This window comes from Nannobrachium achirus (genome assembly GCF_963921795.1).
Source record: "Nannobrachium achirus genome assembly, chromosome: 19".
NCBI lineage: Eukaryota > Metazoa > Chordata > Actinopteri > Myctophiformes > Myctophidae > Nannobrachium > Nannobrachium achirus.
This window is the reverse complement of record NC_137826.1, coordinates 18,413,362-18,434,385: the sequence shown is the minus strand read 5'-3', so window position 1 is coordinate 18,434,385 and position 21,024 is coordinate 18,413,362. Positions and strand designations below refer to the sequence as shown.

Sequence of the window (21,024 nt, the reverse complement as noted above, 5' to 3'; positions counted from 1 at the left end):
ATAATTTTACTTGTCTATTCCATTACATCTATCTCAAAGACAAGGATAATTATTACAAAATGACTTCCAACATATAGCCTATATAATTTAGTAATTTGAAAACAACTGAATGACACAAAATGACTTGAGTGCAATCAAAACCTGTTTGTTTATTAAAAACAGCATGTTTATTTGAAAGCCATTTAAAATACCTGGAGCTGACCGTCTGCACTGACACTTAAAAGACCAGAGAACTAGATGTTAGAATAATTTTACATCCTGACAGCCCGTTAACAAAACCTTAAAGAGTTGGTTCCAAAGGTCTAATCTAAAGTTCAACACTGTTGATCAACAGTGTTGTTTTGTCAGGCAGGCACAAATATATAAAAACCTGAAATACATAAGTGTATCTTGATTATTATTATTAACACAATGGATTAAATAATAGCAACGGATGACTGAACCATAGTGTGGGTTTATGTGAAGATTTCGGCAATGTATTCTTTATCTTTATCTCCTGGTCTGCTTGTAGCTTTAAAGCAGTTCAGAGATGTTAATAATAATACTAACTCTCGTCCTTCAAAACACAAACTGCAGTTATCTAGCACTATATTGTATCCTCTAATATCATCACCTAATTAAACTAATGGCCTAATTAATTTTTTCAGGAAAAATAAAAAAACGAATCCAAATTTCTTAATCATGTCACCCAAAACATTAATACATAATTATGACTTAATTACCTCTTATGTTATGTAACATAAGAGGCAATAATATCATTTTCCTAAAAAAAAAAGGCCATTAGATTAATAAGGTGACGATATGATACAGTATATCCCTCCACGTGGCAGAGGCATCTATCATATTGGAATGATCCAATTTGCTCACTTAACCGTGGTCACCTACTGTACATAATGTTTGTTTCCTCTGCAAATTGGAAACTTGTCTGTTATTGCTATTCAAGTCTAATGTGTGCTGAGACCATATGAGGAGAACACAACAGTCTAATTTTTAGATTTATGATTTCTAAATAATACATACAAATGTGCACAAGAATACAAAAAACAAAAAAACCCAGGAAGGAAGTTTGCCAAATGCCAACGATCTCCTTGATTAACGTCGGTCAGAGTCAACATCCTACTTCATGGGACTTTTGCAAACAAACACTGTGGAACATGTCCCTTTACCAGCTTTGAGATTGCTTTCAAATTAACTGTTCAAAGACACACGATACAGGCTTCACCGGCTGATTGCTCAGCAGACCAGCAAACCTGCAGCATCTCCAGTTTCCATTTGATCTGAAGCTGTGTCATCACCTTTCTTCCGGAAATGTTTTGCTGCACTCTTAGAAACAAATACAAACAGATACACCTTGGATCAGTTCAAGAAAGTGTTTTTATGCCCTTTATAAATTATTTATACTCCATGGCGGTTGCTGACAGAATCAGTTCTGGTCGGCAAGTGACACCAACATACGACAGTACAGAGTATAAATTAGGCGTCAGACTGGAACAGTCTTAAACAACACACTCCCTCTGTACTGGAACATAATGAATCTATTCACAGCGCTACACAAATAAAACTGCACTGCAACAACCCGCAACACTGTTTAATCAATATTACACATCTCCTTCCATGTGTAAAGCTGAGGTCAGCCTTGAACTCAAACTCGTTTTGAGTAAAACAAAACGTCTTAATAACATAAAGACCCACTGCTCCCAAGTCTTTTTGAAGCTTAGCCATGAAAATTCTGGTAGCTACAGTACTTGTGCTCTGCATATCTCCAAAGCTTTAATATTGTGTTTTACAAGTAAAATCTAAATTCCAGACTAGAACTGACTGAAAACAGGTCAGACAAGGTGCGGCATCACACACTGCCAATCAGAACCTCACTAAATGCAGCATTAAGGGTGACTCATATTTAGTTGTGAAATATCACATCTACAAGCTCTCCAATGTGTGTAGATGCGCTATTTTTGGTGTGCGACACCCCATGCAACCAAATGTAAATCAGGCATTAGTCAAAGACCAAGAATGCAGAGGTCCTGTGACTGTCAATAAGCTTGATGTTTTTCTCATGGTGCGTTTGGTGGATATTCCGTGTTGATTACCCAAATGATGGTGCATCAAATGTATGTAATAGTAAATGAGAGCAAAGATAAAGGTACTAGTAAAGCTCCTGGGATGGTTTTGGGGAGAACAATACTTGACATACTTCATATACTTCATTTATTCAACAGAGATAATTTTTCTGAGGATTTAAAACCACACCATGGGACTTAAATAATGTAGTCTGTCTTCCTCTCTGACAGTTTTCTTTGGTTGGCACTGTTCTAGGCAGTGGTAAATGTATTGAGTAAATGTATTGAGTATTTGTACTTTACTTGAATATTATTTTTTTGGGGGGGCACGATTAACATTCCACTACATTTCAAATAACAATTATTGTACTTTTGACACCATAACATTTCTAGGAAGGGACCCAAAATTACAAAAATATATTATGAATTAACCATTTGTAAACATTTCCAAAATGTTTTTTTTTTTTCTTCTTCTTCTTTTTTTCTATGTTTTGAATTTTGGGGAAACATTTCTAAATTTCAATACAGCAATAGGCTACATTGATATTAAAAACAAAACATACGTTGTAATTTGTACTTTTGAAGTAAGTATTCCAGAAGTACCAATTTGACTAAGCAGCTTTTTTTCTCGACATTACTTAGTCGAGTAATATTTGACCAGGAGTATCTATACTCTGACTCAATAACTGGGAGCTGAGTGCTGTGTCCACCACTGGTTCTAGGTGAGAGACAATCTGGCGAGCCATCGCAAAGAAAGGGAAATGCCCACTCGGTCTGTCTCTCTTCCAGAAGCGTAGCGACTCTGAGGCTGTCTCGAGAGATTAGGTGAGAGATGATGATGATGAAGATGATGATGATGATGATGGGCATCAGGGGGTCGTAGGTCACCCCTGGTTTGACCCGGTGCTCCTCTGGATGTGAGACACCTCCAGGACGGGGAGGACGAGCTGGAAGGCGTCCTGGATGTACGACGCGCTGTTGGACGCCTGCGGACGAGAAGAGGAAGTGGAAGATGGGTTGTTCCTCTGACGTACGCAAGATGCTTTCAAACATGGACATTAACTCATTGATTGCCAAGGCCCGAGTTTCCCCGAGTTATTACAGTAGTCCCAGGCTGCCACAGCCCGAGTTTCCCGAGTTGGCAGCCATTTTGAAAAAAAAAAAAAAAAAAAAAAAAATTGTTTTGTTTTTTCAAAAATGCCTAAAATGTATTAGGCATGATCGCAATCGCGAAATTGCATGTTTAGCCCCATAACAAACACATCTTTCAAAATGGCAAAATGTTTGTTTTGTCTGACTTTGAAGGCTCCTATCTCATGAATGCCTGAACGGATTTCCAAGCGGATTTTTTTGTTTGAAAGCTGTTAAAAAGTACTACACATATGGTGCATCATCTAGGCATGGGCGTGCACGATCCGTGCACTAACAATTGATCCGTGCACTAGAAATTTAGGAAGGTGGCAGTGTTTGTTTTGTCTGACTTTGAAGGCTTTTATCTCATGAATGCCTGAACGGATTTCCAAGCGGACTTTTTTGTTTGAAAGCTGTTAAAAAGTACTACACATATGGTGCATGATCCAGGCATGGGCGTGCACGATCCGTGCACTAAAAATTGATCTGTGCACTAGAAATTTAGGAACGTGGCATCCTGGTACTTGGCGGCCATCTTGAAAAGGGCAATCAATTAGTTAAAAAGGTAGACGCCTCCTCTGACTCTAGGGCGTCCGTATCTCGGGCGCCATTCCAGGGAAGGCAAGCTGCCCTCCATACTGTATACAGTATACCTGTGGTTCTCAAACCTTTTCATGTCAATCCCTCCAAATGAATGTACCTTGTATTTGGTCACAGACCCATAGAAGATTTGTCTTGTTAAAAAGATATTATTATATATACACACATGTCGCAATGTGATACGTTGTGAGCTTCTAGATCGCCTCTTCAAAAAGCCCATGAATATACATGTATACAGTATGAACAAAGTTTGCTGGGTGACACCCTGGGGGTCCCCGGACCCACTTTGAGAATACAATATACCATCATAGCCGTGTTTATAGTGTTTCTATTGCAGCCACTGTTCACCCCATATCAGGGACGCTAGGTGTGGTTAATGAGACACAACTCACCTCGAGGAAGACTCCTGTTATCAGTGGGTTGAGAACATCTCCCTTTTCGTTGGACTGTTAAACACAATGAATTCATCTTGATTAGTGTTCAGTCTCACATAAGAGTATGTATGTACTGTACACAAAGAGTATCGTTGATGACACAGGAACGGTTTTACCCCAATAGTTGTTAAACAGGAGGTGAACTTCTTGGACAGCAGAGAAATCTCTTTACACAGAACAATGGTGATTCTGGAAGGAGAAAGAGATTTATTTGGAAAAAACATATTCAACTTTAATTAGCATAATAAAGTTATCATTGATAGTTCTCTAATAATATACTGAGACTAAACTTATTTTAACGAATAAAATGTTATTTGTTCAAATGTGTATGGTGGATTATTTCAATACAATTTACATAGTAAATCTGCAGTGGCTGAAGGTGGTCTCCCTTTGAGACATTTAGACCCTGATGTTAGGTAGGACACATACTTGTTGACAATGTCAATAAACATTTGAAACTTATGGACTGCAGCTTTAATTTAGTTGAAAATCCACATCCAAGTGAATTGACGCTGCAGTTACAAAAACACACACACACACACACACACACACACACACACACACACACACACACACACACACACACACACACACACACACACGACAGTCAGTCATTCCAGCTTACTGTGCGAGGGCCTTGGCTTGCTGCAGAGCGCTGCAGCTGAACGTGCTGTTGGACAGAATCCTCTCGGCCACCTTGTGGAACTGTTCTATGGAGCGAGCCGTCAGCTCAGCCAGGCTGCGGATGGCTGCAGCGTGGACGTCCTGACACACACACACACACACACACACACACACACACACACACACACACACACACACACACACACACACACACACACACACACACACACACACACACACACACACACACACACACACACACACACACACACACACACACACACACACACACACACTTCCAAGTTGACACATTATCCAAAATATCGAGATGCAACACTTTTTCTATTTTCGCTGTATTATATCGTTGCTGTTGGGCAGAAAGCTTGCTTCGTTAATGAATGCCCTGCTTGATCATACTAACGCCCTACCGCACCACACAAAAGCATAAAAAATAGCACATATACAAGCTCAAGGCTCAGAGCCTTGAGCTTAGAGCTTGTAGATCTGCTACTTTTGCTATTTTTGAATTTGAATCCTGAAAAGTGACAGTTTTGGATATACGTATGAGGCTTCCACCTGACAGAGACGATGTACTGTATGGATTAAGTGGTTTAATGTGTGGAATTCCTTTTGAATTAGAATGCAACCTTGCAGCTGGGGGTGCCTTTTGTTGTAATTGTCCTCAATGTGTATGAAGCCTTTTGCTTTACTGTTGCGCTGCATGGCACCGCTATGTATCAAGTTTTAGCAGTTAAAAACAATTCAATTTAAACTGCCCACATTATTGTCAATCTTTCCCCCAGTTCCCAATCAGCTGAGTTGAAAGGCAAAACATCTGTGGTGAAGATCATTAAAGGGATTTTTCGCTTTCAAATACAATAAACATTAAAATAATATATAGAAAAGAAATGAAAAGTTATGGAAAAATCACACCCGATATATCAGCATGCCCCAGAATAATATTTCACGTAAACAATATCTACTGTTGCATAGGAATACTATGCCTGTTTGTTTACCTCTACTGAGAATGTTTTTGTCACTTCCTCTCCATTCACTTCCTCTTGCTCTTCCTGTGCGGGTTTGGTCATCTCCATGATCTGCTCACATGCGCTCTGACTCGCCTGGTAGATTTAGAACGGGTACACATTATAGTGTATCATTATTTTATGCTTTAACTATTGAGAAATAGCAGCTATACAAGCTCACAGCGCGGCACAGAGTGCCGCGCTGCGAGCTTGTAGATCTGCTATTTTTGAAAAATCGTGAAAATTTGAATTTTGACCCGATTCTATAAGTGTCTTTTGAATCCTTCCAAGGTTTTTTGAAAAACCTATGTTTCTATGTCAGCAATCTGGCCAGCCATCGTCAAAGAAAAGGTCCCTTTCACTTAACTGGAGTTCAGTTAGTTTGTTTTTGTTCTTGAGAGACTACTATGTCAGTGGTTCTCAAACTTTTTCATTTGAATGATATTTATTTGGCCACGGACCCCCATCTCAAAATATTTAGTTCCAGGAACCCCCCAGAAGCAACATTTTAGTTACAAATGTTCGCTTTGAAAATACATATATTCAACAAAGATTTGCCCACATTTTCACTACTTTTTAAAAAATAGCAGATCTACAAGCTCGCAGCGCGGCACTCGGTGCCGCGCTGTGAGCTTGTATATCTGCTATTTTTCACTGGTTAAAGCATTCAATAATTCTAGGCCTAAATGGGTTAAACAGAATGAAGATCACTGTATATTATAATAATCATCATACAGAGCTTGGCGTGTGTGTGCGTGTGTGTGTGTGTGTGTGGTCGTACCTTTCCCAGTTTGTCTGCTGTGACAGATACATGGAGGCCTTCCAGAGCCTCTGTGAGCTCCCTCACAAACTCTGTCCCGTCTTCATCTGACAATGAAAACAAGCCAAACAGTCAGGGGCGTCACACCAAATTCTGGGCCCTGGGTACAAGTATTCACTGCGGGCCCCCCATGAATGTTCTTCATAGGGGGAGGGGGTTTAACCTATTTAGACTGGGAAGTGGGAACGCATTATTACGCATAATTGTGTGCTTTAGCTATTAAAAAAATAGCAGAATATTTCAAATCCTTATAAGGTTTTTTGAAAAACCTATGATTCTATGTCAGTGGTGCTCAAACCTTTTCATATGAAGGAGTCCCAAAATGATATGTATTTGGCCACGGACCCCCATCTCAAAATATTTAGTTCCAGGGACCCCCCAGAAGCAAAATTGTTCGCTTAAAAATATATTCAAAGATTTGCACACATTTTCACGACTTTTCAAAAATAGCAGATCTACAAGCTCGCAGCGCGCTGTGAGCTTGTATATCTGCTATTTTTCAATATCTAAAGTATAAAATAATTAAGGCCCCTCCACCTTGGGCCCTATAATAACTCGCACTTTTCCCCCCCTTGTGACGCCCCTGCAAACAGTAATGAACGAGTGAATGTAATTTTCTGCCGTGAAAGCCTGCCAATAAATCAACTCATCCGAAGTATTTCTGGAAGTTTAACGTTCATACGTATGATGAACTCTGACCTTTCTTGTCGTCGACTTCCTCGTCGTCAAACTCCACCATAGAGAAGGACTCCTTGATGTCGCTCAGCTCCTCCCTGAGCAGAAACAGCTCCTCTCCTGATAGGCTATTTAACACTGACTTCACCTACACACGTAAGAAACACACACATATGGACGTAGAGTAGCTATATTGCAGCGATCCTCATTCTGTAGGCTGTGACGATATTGCTAGTGAAGTGGACCCCAAAATATTTGGCAAAACACTAGGATTGGGAGGCATTGTGAGAGGGGGAGGAAGTGATAGCAGGAGTAAAGTTGTATCGTAAGACCAGAGCTCTATCCACAAGTTTCCAACGTCCCATTGTGCGTTGCGCATAAGGTGTGCGGCACTTCCTGGACGTGAGCTTGTATGTCTGCTGTTCTCCGGATGTGTCCCACACATAATTCTGCTGTAAATTCCCGTGGAAACAAGTAGATACTATATCAGCTAACAGGAGAGGGAGAGAGAGGGACAGAGGGAGGGAGGGAGGGCGAGCAACGTCTTTTCCGCTTTTTGGGGGCGTTATTTTGTCTTTCTTTGGTGTTATTGGTGTTACTTCCATGATGTTTTCAAATGTTTTCTTAAACTATACACGCATAACAAGAATATTCCACTCGACTGACTCCGTCTGTGCTAGTGTGTTTCTGTTATGTTCCCAATGGAACTAAAGTTCTGTGCAGCAGTGGCTACTTCCGATACTCCTCGTTCGGGAATCGTAGTTCCAGACTCTATATAGCATTCAGAGATTGTGGAATAGTTGTCTGGCTACGCGAGACTATTGACTAAAAGAATGACACTGATGTGTACAGTATGCTAGCAGCTAACAGTGACTAGTACATGACTGTACCTTGGCCTCGCTCTCTCTGGACAGGATCTCCAGAGCTTCCAGGTGAGACAGACCCTGGAACTCGTCAAACAACATCCCATAATGAGCCGCTCTCTTCTCCGGGTCCGAACTCACTGCTGCCTCCACCGTCTGCTGCTCCTCTCGCTCCTTGGCCTCCCGCAGCACCTGACACACAAGCACGCACGCGCACACACACACACACACGCACGCACGCACGCACGCACCCACGCACGCACGCACGCACACAGACACACACACACACACACACACACACACACACGATGTTTCACATGTATTTCTATGTATCTACTTAAACTCTATATGAGGGGTCTTCAACGTTTTCAGGCCAAGGACCCCTTAGTTGAGAGAGAGATGAAGCAGGGACCCCCACAACCTTTTCATATAGTTTCATTGTTTGACAGCACAATCATCAGTGTATTTTGGATTCATGTCAATGTGTGTTTTCAGATATTTAACCGCTTGAACCGTCATTACCTAATAAACTTGACCTTTCACTCTGTACTTAGTCTGGTCTTTTCCCCCTCTACAACAAACCTCTTTGACGAAAATAGCCGATCTACAAGCTTGTAGATCTGCAATTTTTGGCTAAAGTTCTCAGAATATGGATGCTAGGGTTCAAGTGGTTATTATAAAAAAGGACAAAGATTTGAAGGACCCCCTGTAAAAGACCCCTGCTATATAATAATGTACTTACCTGTCCAGGGTTTCCCAGGAATCTATATGTCCACTAGTATTTCCCTCTATTCTACACCAAATCTCCTCACCGAAAACAGAAAATCTACAAGCTCACAACGCACCTAAGGTTCGCCCCCCCAGAATAAGGTATTTTGTTGTGAATTCACCTGGGACAGAGTGGAATTCCTGATCATCATTCCTTTGGTCTTTTTAAATCCCGGGTCTCCCTCTGCGATCACGTCCATGGTCTTCTTCCCGATGAACTCCAGGGCATCTAGGCCTCCCGTGATCATCGTCTTACTCTGTGACAACAGACCCAGCACCGAGTCATTTAGAGTATTCCCAGCCGTTACACCCAATGATATTAATCCTGTCCAGTGTCCACATCAACCATGTTTGTGTTTTTCAATTGATTTAAATGTAAATCACAGAGCAAATTGCTTGTTTTCATTGGTAGGCCATACATGGCCTACTTGTGCACAAGTTGGCACCTCGATAGAGTGCAGTTCTATTATTTTTTTGGGACGGTACAGTCGGGAGGGAGACAGGAAACACAAGAGAAAGAGCAGGGCAGACATACAGAAATGCTACAGCAAATGGTTCGGCCAGTTGGGGATTGAATCAGTTATTGGCCGATCAGCTATTTTCTCTGCAGTATGAAATGGGCTTTTAACAGACATGTCCTTTCACACATACAGTATGTTTTAACTACTACTGGACACCGTATGCCCTAATTTTTGCAGCATGGCCCTGTAGACGGCACTAGCTGTCTAGAAAAGCTGTTTGTCTGTTTGTTTGTTTGTCCAGGACACAACTGGACCAGTCACATGATGTTTTAAACTATATTTAACTTCAATTGCCATTAGCTCACCGTGCTCTGAACAACATTGCCGAAAGACGACAGCATTCCCATGGCGCTGCCCATGGCCGATGAACCGTCTGTCTCAATGTTGTCCTCACCTGAAAACATGCACGCAAGCACAATCACACACACATAAACAAGAATCGACACACAGTCAATTTAAAATCTGGTGGATTGGTGTGTTGAAGTTAGTGTTGGTGTTCTTTCTCATGTACATTTCATAATATTCTAACTTACTGTAGGCTATATGTCTAGGGATGGCCAAATGGAGATTTTTTCTTAACCGATAACCGTCAGGCCTTATCAGTTAATTAACCGTTAACCGTTAAGGAAATGTGTTCAAAAATGCGCTATTTTAGCGATTTAAAAAAGGAAAATAGGCCTACACACGTTTTTCCCCATAATAAAGTGCTATATTTACACATTAAAAACCATAACACTGGGAGAAACAAGAATACAAATGTTTTCTAAAAGAAATGTGTTTTTGCAAAGAAACGGATTGAAATGATAAGTCTGTAATGCGCTGTAATGCGCTGGTCGCCAGGCACGTGCGCACATACAGCAAAAGGGGCTTGAGCCCTTAACTTTTATCCGTATGAAAAGGCCCTTTTAGAAATGTCAGCCCATGCCTCTCTAAAATGCTGTGCACTCCCTGGACCCTGGCTGTTGCCTGACAAAACAGCAGCAACAGCGAGACGCATGTAGCCGCATGTAGCAATAACTTCCAATCGTATGACTTTTGGAATCGTTGAATCGGCTAAACGTGATGTCCATTTCATTCATTTACTTCTCTCACGCCCGTGTTTTGTGTGTGCTGATGCAGCGATCATTGAATGTGCGACTCTGAGCTTTGTTATTTTCGCATAGCCTACTATGTAACCAAGACGACTTTAGCGTTCCTCACGTCATCAATGTAACATTAGAAAGTTGTGTTTTAAGCTCTTCTTAAACAGGATTCAATGTGACGACGCGGGTCTGTTTTGTAAAATCCAATCGACGAGGGAGCATGTTTCCTGATGAACAAGTCAGCGTGTACAGCCAAATCAAGCACGCAGCGGCAGACTCGCAGTTGTATGAATGCATGGATGTTACACAGGCATTGGTGTCCAGAAATGTGTGACCACAGGGCCTGGCCTGTGAAGTGTGAAGGAATGGTGCTCCCTGCTGGACAAAATATTTCATTACACCAGTCCAGGATTCCATAGTCTGGAGGAGAGGTAAAGTCCCCTGCTATTGGCCCTAATGCAGTACTGTCCACCCATCGTCTGGAGGGCCGCTCCCAATCATGAAACTAGCTCGGTTACCATGTGACATGGACAGCCAATCGGCAAATAGGTCGCCTGAAAGTCTCGCCACAAACTCATCTCTTTAAAGATCTGGTTTCCACCAGATAAAAAGGTACTTGCGACAACCAATCTGATATGTGAAAAACACATTCAACATTCTATTTGATCTTTCAATGACTTCTAAATATCTGTGTGTCTGTCTGACAACATTAATAACCTGATACTGTAGCCCAAGCTCAATGTTCACCCTGTATCATCCTCCCTTGATGATTGGTTGGTGACATTTTTATTTCAGAAGATTTCTTGTTACCCTGTGATATCCTATGATTACTGAATCGCCACAGATTTTAATATCATTATGATCACCTAAATGCGTGAGGACAGGAAGTGTAATAAAATATGAGGAATAGGACAGCACTTTATCGCATCATGTTACCTTGACAACGACAGTTGTTGCTATCGACCATAGAGATAAAGTGAGGCAGGCTCATATTCCATTGTAATTAATTGGAGTTTGGCCTGTTTACAGGATATGCTAAGATAAGATAAACCTTTATTGATCTTTGGAGGTGAATTCAGGTTTCATAGCCCAAAGAGCAATGAGACTGAAATTGATAGTTAGGAACCAAAACGTTATGGGTTTGTAACTCCAGGAGTGTTCCATTCTGCACTCTCAGAGTTTGATCAAAAGTTAAATTTATTTTACAGTGTAGATTGGGGTCCCAGCGATTTAAAAGAAAATGCAATGTTCATGGCCTAATGCATATCAAACTGGGTTCCTTGAAAAATGGTTAAGAATCACTGCTATTGCCATAAAGATCATCTCTTTTGGGGGGTCCCTGGCCTATATTTTCAAATGAGGGTCTGCGGGCTATTATGTAACAATTTGGGGGTCCTTGACATGAAAGAGTTTGAGAATCAATGGTCTAAGGCTAAGCAGAAGCAGGAGAAGCAGAGCAGAGTTATTAATACCTGACTGTGTCTCCTCCTGGACCTGGGCTGACACCTCTGTAGGACTGGGGATCCCCAGTGATGTCTCTGCCTTCTCTATCACCTGACTGAGACCCTGGCCTGGAAACACGCACGCACACGCACGCGCACGCACGCGCGCACACACACACACACACACACACACACACACACACACACAAACACACACACACACACACACACACACACACACACACACACACACACACACACACACACACACACACACACACACACACACACACAAGATACTTTTCATTCGAATCATTTCAGATTGGGCTGTTAAGATATTTTGGTTTTCAATCTGGAATCAATGGGGGTAAATTTAATTTTTTGGTCTTGGAATGCAACAAAAAACCCAAAATATTATTGAACTCAAGTCTCCATGGCGTGAGTAACCAATAGGGGGAAAAAAGTATTTTGGGGGGTGAACTACTCCTTTAAGTTTAATTTGATCTCAAGCATTCCTATCTAGAAGTGAACATCCTGTAACATCCTGCATTATTCATCCTGTTGTATTGTTCCCAATGTTTTTCTTGTTGTTGTTGTTGTTGTTTTTTTACACTATATTGTCCATGTCTAAAACAAAAAACCTTTTCAGTATTATACAGAACTTTGAAATGGGAAAAAGTTTGTTTTAGAGAGAGAGAGAGAGAGAGAGAGAGAGTGTGTGTGTGTGTGTGTGTGTGTGTGTGTGTGTGTGTGTGTGTGCGTGTGCGTGTGCGTGTGTGTGTGTGTGTGTGTGTGCGCGCGACTTACCCACAGTATTCACTGTAGCTGTGGCTGTGGATAGGATGGACTTCCCCCAGCTTCCCCAGTAACCCCAGCCTCCCTGAGCCACGGTAGACTGACTGGACTCCTGATGGGGAGGAGAGACAAAACAAGACAGATTTTAGTAGCTTCCACAGAGACTGGCTTTGAGTCTGACGTTTCTCCACTGAAAAGTCAGTTTTCAAATACCAAGATCTTCCCCAAGGTTTCAATGATCGCATAAACACTGAAAAGGAGACTTTTCAGTGTTACTTGCGTCACAATCTGGTAACCCATTCGGTAAATAAAGGTGGATTTCTTCCCCCTTTGTTTTTGCTCCTGGGGGCACCACCTTCTTTTTTGTAGATACAGGAACAACACTACATGTTTAGGGCAGTGGTGCTGACAAATTATGCTTTTATCAGAATATGTACTTGAGAGATTGCGTCATGACAGCTTTCCCTACTTTGCAGGGAATCTCCCGAATACGCTCAACAAACCTTAGTAAAATGTGAAATGAATCAATATTGAGCAACTGCATGGCCTGGTTTCTCAACTAAATGTTATCACAATCTGTTTTTGTTGGACCGTACAATCTGAAACAGAGATTGTTTCCATTTAGACAACTCGCCATTGTTCATCAGTGCTCTCCTTGGCAGAGCGCAGGGTGTATCTGCAGTGGAAAACAAAGTACCTGGTACCAAAAGCAAGCAGAGTGGAGTCGAGTTGCACTGAGCTGGCATTTATTAGAGAAACAACTTATTTATAGATGACTTTATACTGAGAGCTGGATACCCAACAGTCCAAAATGTCTTAGGTTCTTTAGCATAATATTGCTGTTCGGGCAGAAACCTTCTCCACATTTCACGCTTTTATGCTATTTCGTAGTAATGCCCTACTTCGTCGTACAACAGTGTCTTAGCAACATTGCCACCCGTGAGCTTGTAGATCAGCTACTTTCATATTTCTTTTATATATTTGAAAGTGATAGTGGTTTAGTCTGTGGGGTTTATATAAATATTTAACCAATGAAAAGTAATAATGATCTTGTGACTAAATAATAACAACATTGGATCCATTGAAACGCAGGTTCTTTTTTTCCCCAGTAATGGTTTTGGACATACAACGTTTCAGCCCAACAGCAACAATTGCCCAGACAAAATGAAGCTAACAACACACTACACCGTACGGCAGTACAGTGTCAGAGAGAACATTCTCATAATTCTTACCGTGGCTGCTTTCTCCTCTTGTTTTGGAGCCTCTGGCGGCGTCTCCTGGACGGCTGCTGGACTGGGTTTGTTCTCTGCCCTCCTCCTGGCTTTCCTGGTGGGGGCAACGTCTGTGGAGACGCCGTCAGGTGGGCTGGGTGGAGGAGAGGGGCTGTCATCGAGCAGGGGCGGTGGAGAGGGGCTCTTGTCGGGCGGGGTCGGCGGAGCGGGGCTTTCATCGGGCGGGGTTGGCGGAGAGGGGCTGTCGTTGGGTGGGGTCGGAAGAGAGAGGCTGTCGGGCGACTCTCCCACCTCTGGACCACCACCCGGCAAACCGGACGCTTTGGTGTCTGACATCTGTCTCAGCAGCACATACCTGGCAACAGATGACTCATTAAATCACTGGTTCCCAAACTGGAGTCCGGGGACCCCTCAAGGGTCCTAGAATAGGGGCTTCACAGGATCTCCGGCTAAATGTGGAAGAGTTTATACACTTATGCCCTATTTAATTTTTTGGTTATTTGAAAATAGCCAAAATATTGGGGTCCACTGCAAAATTACATGAGAATGTTATGGTAGGAACTAGCAAGATATTTGCCAGTTCAACTTTGGGCACTGCCTGCCAAGGTGCCCTTAAGCACAACACCAAACCCATAAAGCTGTACTAATAATGTGCTTTTTATTATAATAATAAAAATCCTTGGTAGTGATATTAGTCTGACCATGCCAGGCTGTGTGTGTGTGTGTGTGTGTGTGTGTGTGTGTGTGTGTGTGTGTGTGTGTGTGTGTGTGTGTGTGTGTGTGTATGTGCGTGCGTGTACAAAGACAGCGTGAAAGCCGAATCTCCTGGCCTGTGGGGATTAATAAAAGTCAAATTATTTATTTATCATTTTAACGGTGTGAGACTGCATAGCTCCTGTTTCAACCCTTGTTGAGGTTTGAAAAGAACAGGGTCTTCTTCTCTCTGGTTTAAACAATTTAAGATGGAATGGCAACTTGATTTGTAAAGGAGTACTGTCAAATAGATAGATAGGTTAATAAAGTATGCACTCAATCAATACAGCCAAAAGAAAATACATGGCAGTTAGCCTACAGACACAATAGATACTAGATACCAATGCAATAGCAGTGGTGCAAGAATGCAAAAGGTACAGCATGCAACTATATTATAGACTACGCCAACAGCCCACTCTGAAGTGTAGGCAAAGATAAGGGGATAAGAGTGCTTTTAAGTAAACCTTGGTACTTTTGGTAGTTTCAAAGTACAACAGCATTAGCTATCACTTGTAGTATAATAGAAAATACCTCTACCATGTTGTAATAACGCTGTCATTGTCACCCTGTCACACACTTCATAACGTTATGTCACTTTTAGTTGTCTGTTCCACTTGTCAAATAGTTGCTAGCATTTGAAAAGCTAAATGTTTATTATTATGCAAGATCTTGTTCTCTTCTCTTTTCTTTTACATTCCCATGTGATTTATGTATAAAAATGTAATCGATCGCCATTACAAACCTTTAATTGATGTAAGTGTTGTTTATTATAATCTTTTGTCTTCAAACCTTGGATGGATTAGCCACGTCACGTCACTAGTGTGTGTTGTTGTGATGATGATCAAGAGCAGAGTGAAGACAAACACCGTGATGACCAATATGACTTCCGGCCATTGTTTTCAAAATAAAAGGGAGACAAAATGAAAAAGATACTGTAAAAGTCTATTTTTCTACAGTCTATGGTAAAAGTACAAAAGTATTCTTATAAAAATGTACTCATTATGTGTTTTTTGAAAATAGCAGATCTACAAGAATCCGTGTAATTAGCGTTCACTGCTTTGTGTACTTTATAAGCCAAATAGAATCGAAGAATAGAAGAAAACTGTAAAGAAGTTGCATTTTATTTTATTTTGAAACCTAATCAACCGGATCCACGTGCATGCTTTCTACAAATAAATCAAAGTAAAACATAATGAATTTTCACGTCACTCCTATATCACTGAACACAAGCTATATAGAAATTATGAGCAATACAAAATCATAATTAATAATAATGAAAATATTGTCGCAGCCGTAACTTCCTGACAACCAAACAACCAATCAGGACGCGACCCTACGTCCGGCGTATGGGATTTGTAGTCCTAAGGACCGTATGGGATTTGTAGTCCTGGGGGACATATGGGATTTGTAGTCCGCCTTTCGAAACTGGCGCGGTTCTGCTTGGTCACGTGACAGGACAGGAAAACAAACATGGCTGCCCGAAAGTGAAGAAAGTGTGCTACTGTGTAGTGAGTACTGAAAACAACTTAACACACATTCAGGAGGATAAAGTTCACTCACATTTCTGTATCAGACACCTAAGTATCTGTCCCGATAAAACACCACATTTATACCACATTACAGGAGGTAGTTTTGTAGTTTTTGAATAATGAATCAAAGCAAGTTGAATGTTGGTAAAGATGCTAGTCTGTTTTCAAACTGAATGGCACTTTTGTGCAACTGTAAACAAACACAGCAAGCATACATACAATTACTCTATATTCGCGCCGCGGTTCTCAATGTGGGGTCCGGGGACCCCCAGGGGTTCCTTGGGTGGGGAGGGGGTTCCAGAGGGTCCCCAGCAAACACAGCAGCAGAAGCTTGGAAGTATTTAAAAAGAGAAATCTAGAAAAAAAACGTGGAATATTCCGAATATTGTTTTGAAACATTTTATCAACAAATCTTTTACACAATGTCATTAATATGTAACTTCACAGATTTCTATAGCAACCAGCTAACTCCCTGTAAACAGTGTGAAACTTGTTTTAGACATTATTGATTATTATTAGGGATTTCATTGTGAAGAAACGCTAGTAACTACATTTTTATATTTTCTCCCTATTTTGGCATGTCATTATGGGTGAACGTTTTCAAGATTCTTCAAACATTTTAATCATTTTTGAAAAGAAAAGTTCTAATTATTGTTTATTACATTTCTTAAAAATAGCACATCTATTGTTAGCCCTAGAATGTCTGTGATATTGCACGTTCGTGAATATTTCATAATACACAGTCATAGATCACTCAGATACCATGATGACACAGATGACTGTTTTACATAATAAATTATTAACAATGAGAGAAGATTTTCTTTGCAGCAGCAAATCTACAGTCTACTAAAATGGCAGTTAAAGTACCGGTAAATAAGAAGAAAAAAAATAAAAATAGGATGTTTTATTTGTTTGTTTAAGTGTTCAAGTGTATAAATAAAGGACAGCTTTATTGTGAGTATTAGTGCTATGAACCAAATTAGGACAACATTTGTCCTTTCTGTCGTTATACATAAATATTAGGGGTGTAACGATACATTTTAATAGCATTTCGATACATATCACGATACATGGTTGACGATATGATACATGGACGATATTGGTTCATTCATGGCGACACGATACGATTCGATTCAATGATTTAAAATTGATATAGTAACTATTTATCAAAGACATTAAATCTGTGTGAAAGGTGTGGATAGTGCAGGTTTTTAAGGGAAACATGTATTATTATGGATATAAATAAGTAAACACAGTGATTATCTGCCAAATACATGGTCATTGTATATTGACAAACCTGCACCTTGACATGAACCCAGTGATTACACACATGTATCGATAGACCAGTGTAGCTATATGGAACGGAAAAGTAATGAAACCCCTCCTTTTTATTTTTTCTTCTTAAAAATGCTAAATACAATGCATAAGAAGGTAGTATCGATACAATCGATTCTTTGCACTGCCGATTCGATACGATACAAAATAAAACGATACGATTCGATTTTAGCTGTTTTCATTTCGATATACTTCGGTTTTTTAAGTTGAAACGATATTTCGATACAGTTACTATATTGTTACACCCCTAATAAATATACAAAACATTTTCTCAATTTACCCATTGAACAACGCTTGAAAACAAGCGTTGTTTCTATGACAATCATGCTGTTAATGTTTGACATTGAATGTGTTTCTTTGCTCATATTGTGAACACGCAATCAGGAGTTATGGAAGCTATTTAAAATATTGTCCAGTTGAACTTTTAGTTCAACATTCATGAGCAGATGATCAGGAATGTTTTCTTTCCTTCCATTAGGTATGATAACTCGGAGTCACAACGGTCAAAATGCCTATGAGGAAACGCGTGAACAAGGACGGCGCTGGTACACAGCCAACCACGGGGGAGAGAGAGGATGAAGTCAGTGATGACAGTGAGGTAAACAGTAAACACACAGATTAAAGTGCTCAGTCGCCACGACTGACTTGAGTCATTTAGATTCCATGGACTTCTTCCATGGAAAGTAGCCTATTTACAAGCTCACAACGCGTCTGCGACCCATTGTGAGCTTGTAGAAATTAGTTAATTTAAGATGAAAGAGTAATTGATTGAACTGTTTAAACTAGCAATATAATAGATTTGTTGAATTGGTCAAACTAGCAATAGAAGGCATGCTCAGAAGCATCTTCCATTTCATAAAAACCAAGGTTAATGATTAAAACAAAGGTTAAAGCCTCAAACTGCGATTTCTTCAACTGGAATACATAGGTTTAGAAAAGAAAATGCACAAAACATAATTCTTCATTTTGTCCTAACTGTGTAGGAAACACTCAGTTTAACAAATCACATTTCATTTTGCTTTTAACACATTCCCCGCCATTTAACAATACCTTCGTACTCTATGGTGCCTCTGGTCTCCATAGACGTCCATGTAATTCATAGTGCACGGATCATGCACACCCATGCCTATATAATGCACCACGTGTGTCCACATTGCTCACAGCTTTCAAACAAAAAAATCCGAATGGAAATCCGTTCAGGCATTCATGAGATACAAGCCATTATGTTTTCCTAAAATGTAAACAAAGATGGCTGCCATGTTTGATAGATGGGGTTGCTATGGGGGTTAAACATGCAATTTCGCGATTTCTATCATGCCTACTACATTTTTTGGGGTCCAAAAAAAAAATTGAAAAATTTTTTTTTTTGAAAAATTGGCGGAAATTCTCGGGACTATCGGGCCTGGCAGGGAAAGACATTGAAATAATCTCGGGACTATCGGGCCTGGCATGCAATGAGTTAACACCATTTAAACACCATGCAGTAACATCCTCAGTGTTTTATCTTATTTTGAGAGTGTAAAAATGGGTCCATTTAATATAACACTTTGTGAGCTTATAGATCGTCTAGTTTCGGGTTTAAGGTTAGATGAATACTGAGTTCAAGTGCTGTGCACTTGAGGTGTGTCTGTGACTGTGTATGTGTGTACTACTGTGTAGTCTTTCACTAAGAATTCACCATCCTCTCAAAATACAATACAATTTTAGGCATTCAGCAGCTGTTCTTATCCAGATCTAGTCAACAAACAACTAGATATATCTGCATACAGGCATTGACACTAAGGCTTGCCCACCTGCCCCCGGCAGGTAAATAAAACTTTCGGCAGGTGAAGTTTGCTTTCAGGTTGCCCGAAAGGGCAAGTGCTTATTTGAGAGGGGACGCAACCGTCTATAAACACAACACCAGATAGCTGTCTAAACACCTGAACATTGCCAGAGCGCTCCGTCTTCTGGTCTGTGGAAACATAGAACTATTCAATCATAGCTATGTAGGTATTTGGTATTTGTATTTGGAGGCATTGTGTATGACATTTTTTACCGCACAGCCCCAGAAAGTAAAGAAATGGGTTTTAAATTGAGCTGTAAATACAATCTTGCCAATCATTTTACAATGGACGATTTACTTTTCGGGCAAGTGAGCATGACCTTTGGGCAAGTAGAACATGACCTGTACTTGCCCGACGGGCAAGTGCCTCTGAGAGCTTAGTGTCAACCCCTGTGCATATAAAAAAATAAAAATTAAATCCTCTCTGTTCTGTGTTCCCACAGGTTGAGTTTTTGAGTTTGAGTCATGCAACAACATCACGGCCAAAACGAAAGAGGGAGGCGAAAAGTAAAGTGGCACCAAAAGGTACATACAGGACTCACAAGGGCATTCAAAATGATGTCAACATAATTCATTCATTAATTAGTTAATTAATTAAATGGACACTGAACTCTCCTTTTAGTATTAACTCTGAGAGAGACAGACAGTAGGAAATGTGTCAGGGAGACACTAGGAAAAACGAGAGAGACTGTGTAGGAGAGACAGACAGTGAGTAGAAAAGTTGAGAGGGAGACATTTTAGGAGAGACAGACCATAGGAAAGCTGAGCGGGAGACTGACAGCTGGAAAGCTGAGGAGGAGAAGGTGTAGGAGAGACAGACGGTAGCAAAACTGAGAGGGAGACAATGTAGGAGGGACAGACAGCAGCAAAGCTGTATCCTGGAAACCAGCCGAATCTGCCATTGCAGATTTGGTCTGGCACCGCTCAGTTGTGATTTGATTTCACTCACTCCGAACAGTCCGAAATAGTGAGGGACCAGGGGCGGGTTTATCACCAGAGGCATTTCTTAAAAAAATTAGAACCTTGGAAATGCCGGTGCCTCACAGAGATTCCAGACAAATATCTTCACATTGATATTTGTGTGGCCATGCCAGGCTAGCAAAGCTGAGAGGGAGACAGTGTAGCAGGGTCCAGGAAAGATCTGCCCCAGTCTGTGATTTGAGTCTGTGATCCTATCTAATTCAGTGGACAGAACACAGCTTCACTTCCAGCTTTTGGGTCTCTGGGACTTGACTGCAGACACACACACAATTCAAGTGTAGACAAGTGGAGGAGTTGTGAGGATCTGTTGTGTTTTCAGAGCTAACGGAGGAGGAGATGTTTGACCTGGCGGTGCGTCTGAGCGAACAGGAAGCCAGTGACGCTGCTCTGCGTCGCCAGCGGGAGGAAGACGAGGCCCTGCAGAGAGCCATCGAGGAGAGTGTGAGTGTGTGTCTCCTAGGGCTGGGACGAGGAGAGTGTGAGTGTGTGTCTCCTAGGGCTGGGACGAGGAGAGTGTGAGTGTGTGTCT

General features: G+C 41.0%; 2 protein-coding genes across 3 annotated transcripts in view; one reads left to right on the top strand and one right to left on the bottom strand.

The window, feature by feature from the left end:
* Positions 1–201: 201 nt before the first annotated feature.
* fam114a2 (family with sequence similarity 114 member A2) lies at positions 202–15,662 on the bottom strand. Its single transcript, XM_080748555.1, has 14 exons — positions 15,568–15,662; positions 14,073–14,427; positions 12,853–12,952; positions 12,076–12,174; positions 9,827–9,915; positions 9,123–9,257; positions 8,260–8,424; positions 7,394–7,517; positions 6,656–6,741; positions 5,866–5,970; positions 4,851–4,990; positions 4,342–4,414; positions 4,184–4,237; positions 202–3,046 (listed from the first exon to the last, which is right to left on the bottom strand). The coding sequence occupies exons 2-14, from the start codon at positions 14,406–14,408 to the stop codon at positions 2,945–2,947; spliced, it is 1,608 nt and encodes a 535-aa protein (XP_080604681.1). The 5' UTR covers positions 14,409–14,427; positions 15,568–15,662; the 3' UTR covers positions 202–2,944.
* Positions 15,663–16,284: 622 nt separating this feature from the next.
* Positions 16,285–21,024, top strand: part of uimc1 (ubiquitin interaction motif containing 1) — a 29,850-nt gene continuing 25,110 nt past the window's right edge. For both annotated transcript variants that reach the window (XM_080749075.1, XM_080749074.1), the window contains exons 1-4: positions 16,285–16,333; positions 18,168–18,287; positions 19,958–20,039; positions 20,815–20,936. In XM_080749075.1, coding sequence (XP_080605201.1) covers positions 18,198–18,287; positions 19,958–20,039; positions 20,815–20,936 — 294 coding nt within the window. In that variant the 5' untranslated portion in view covers positions 16,285–16,333; positions 18,168–18,197. The remainder of the gene's footprint in view (positions 16,334–18,167; positions 18,288–19,957; positions 20,040–20,814; positions 20,937–21,024) is intronic.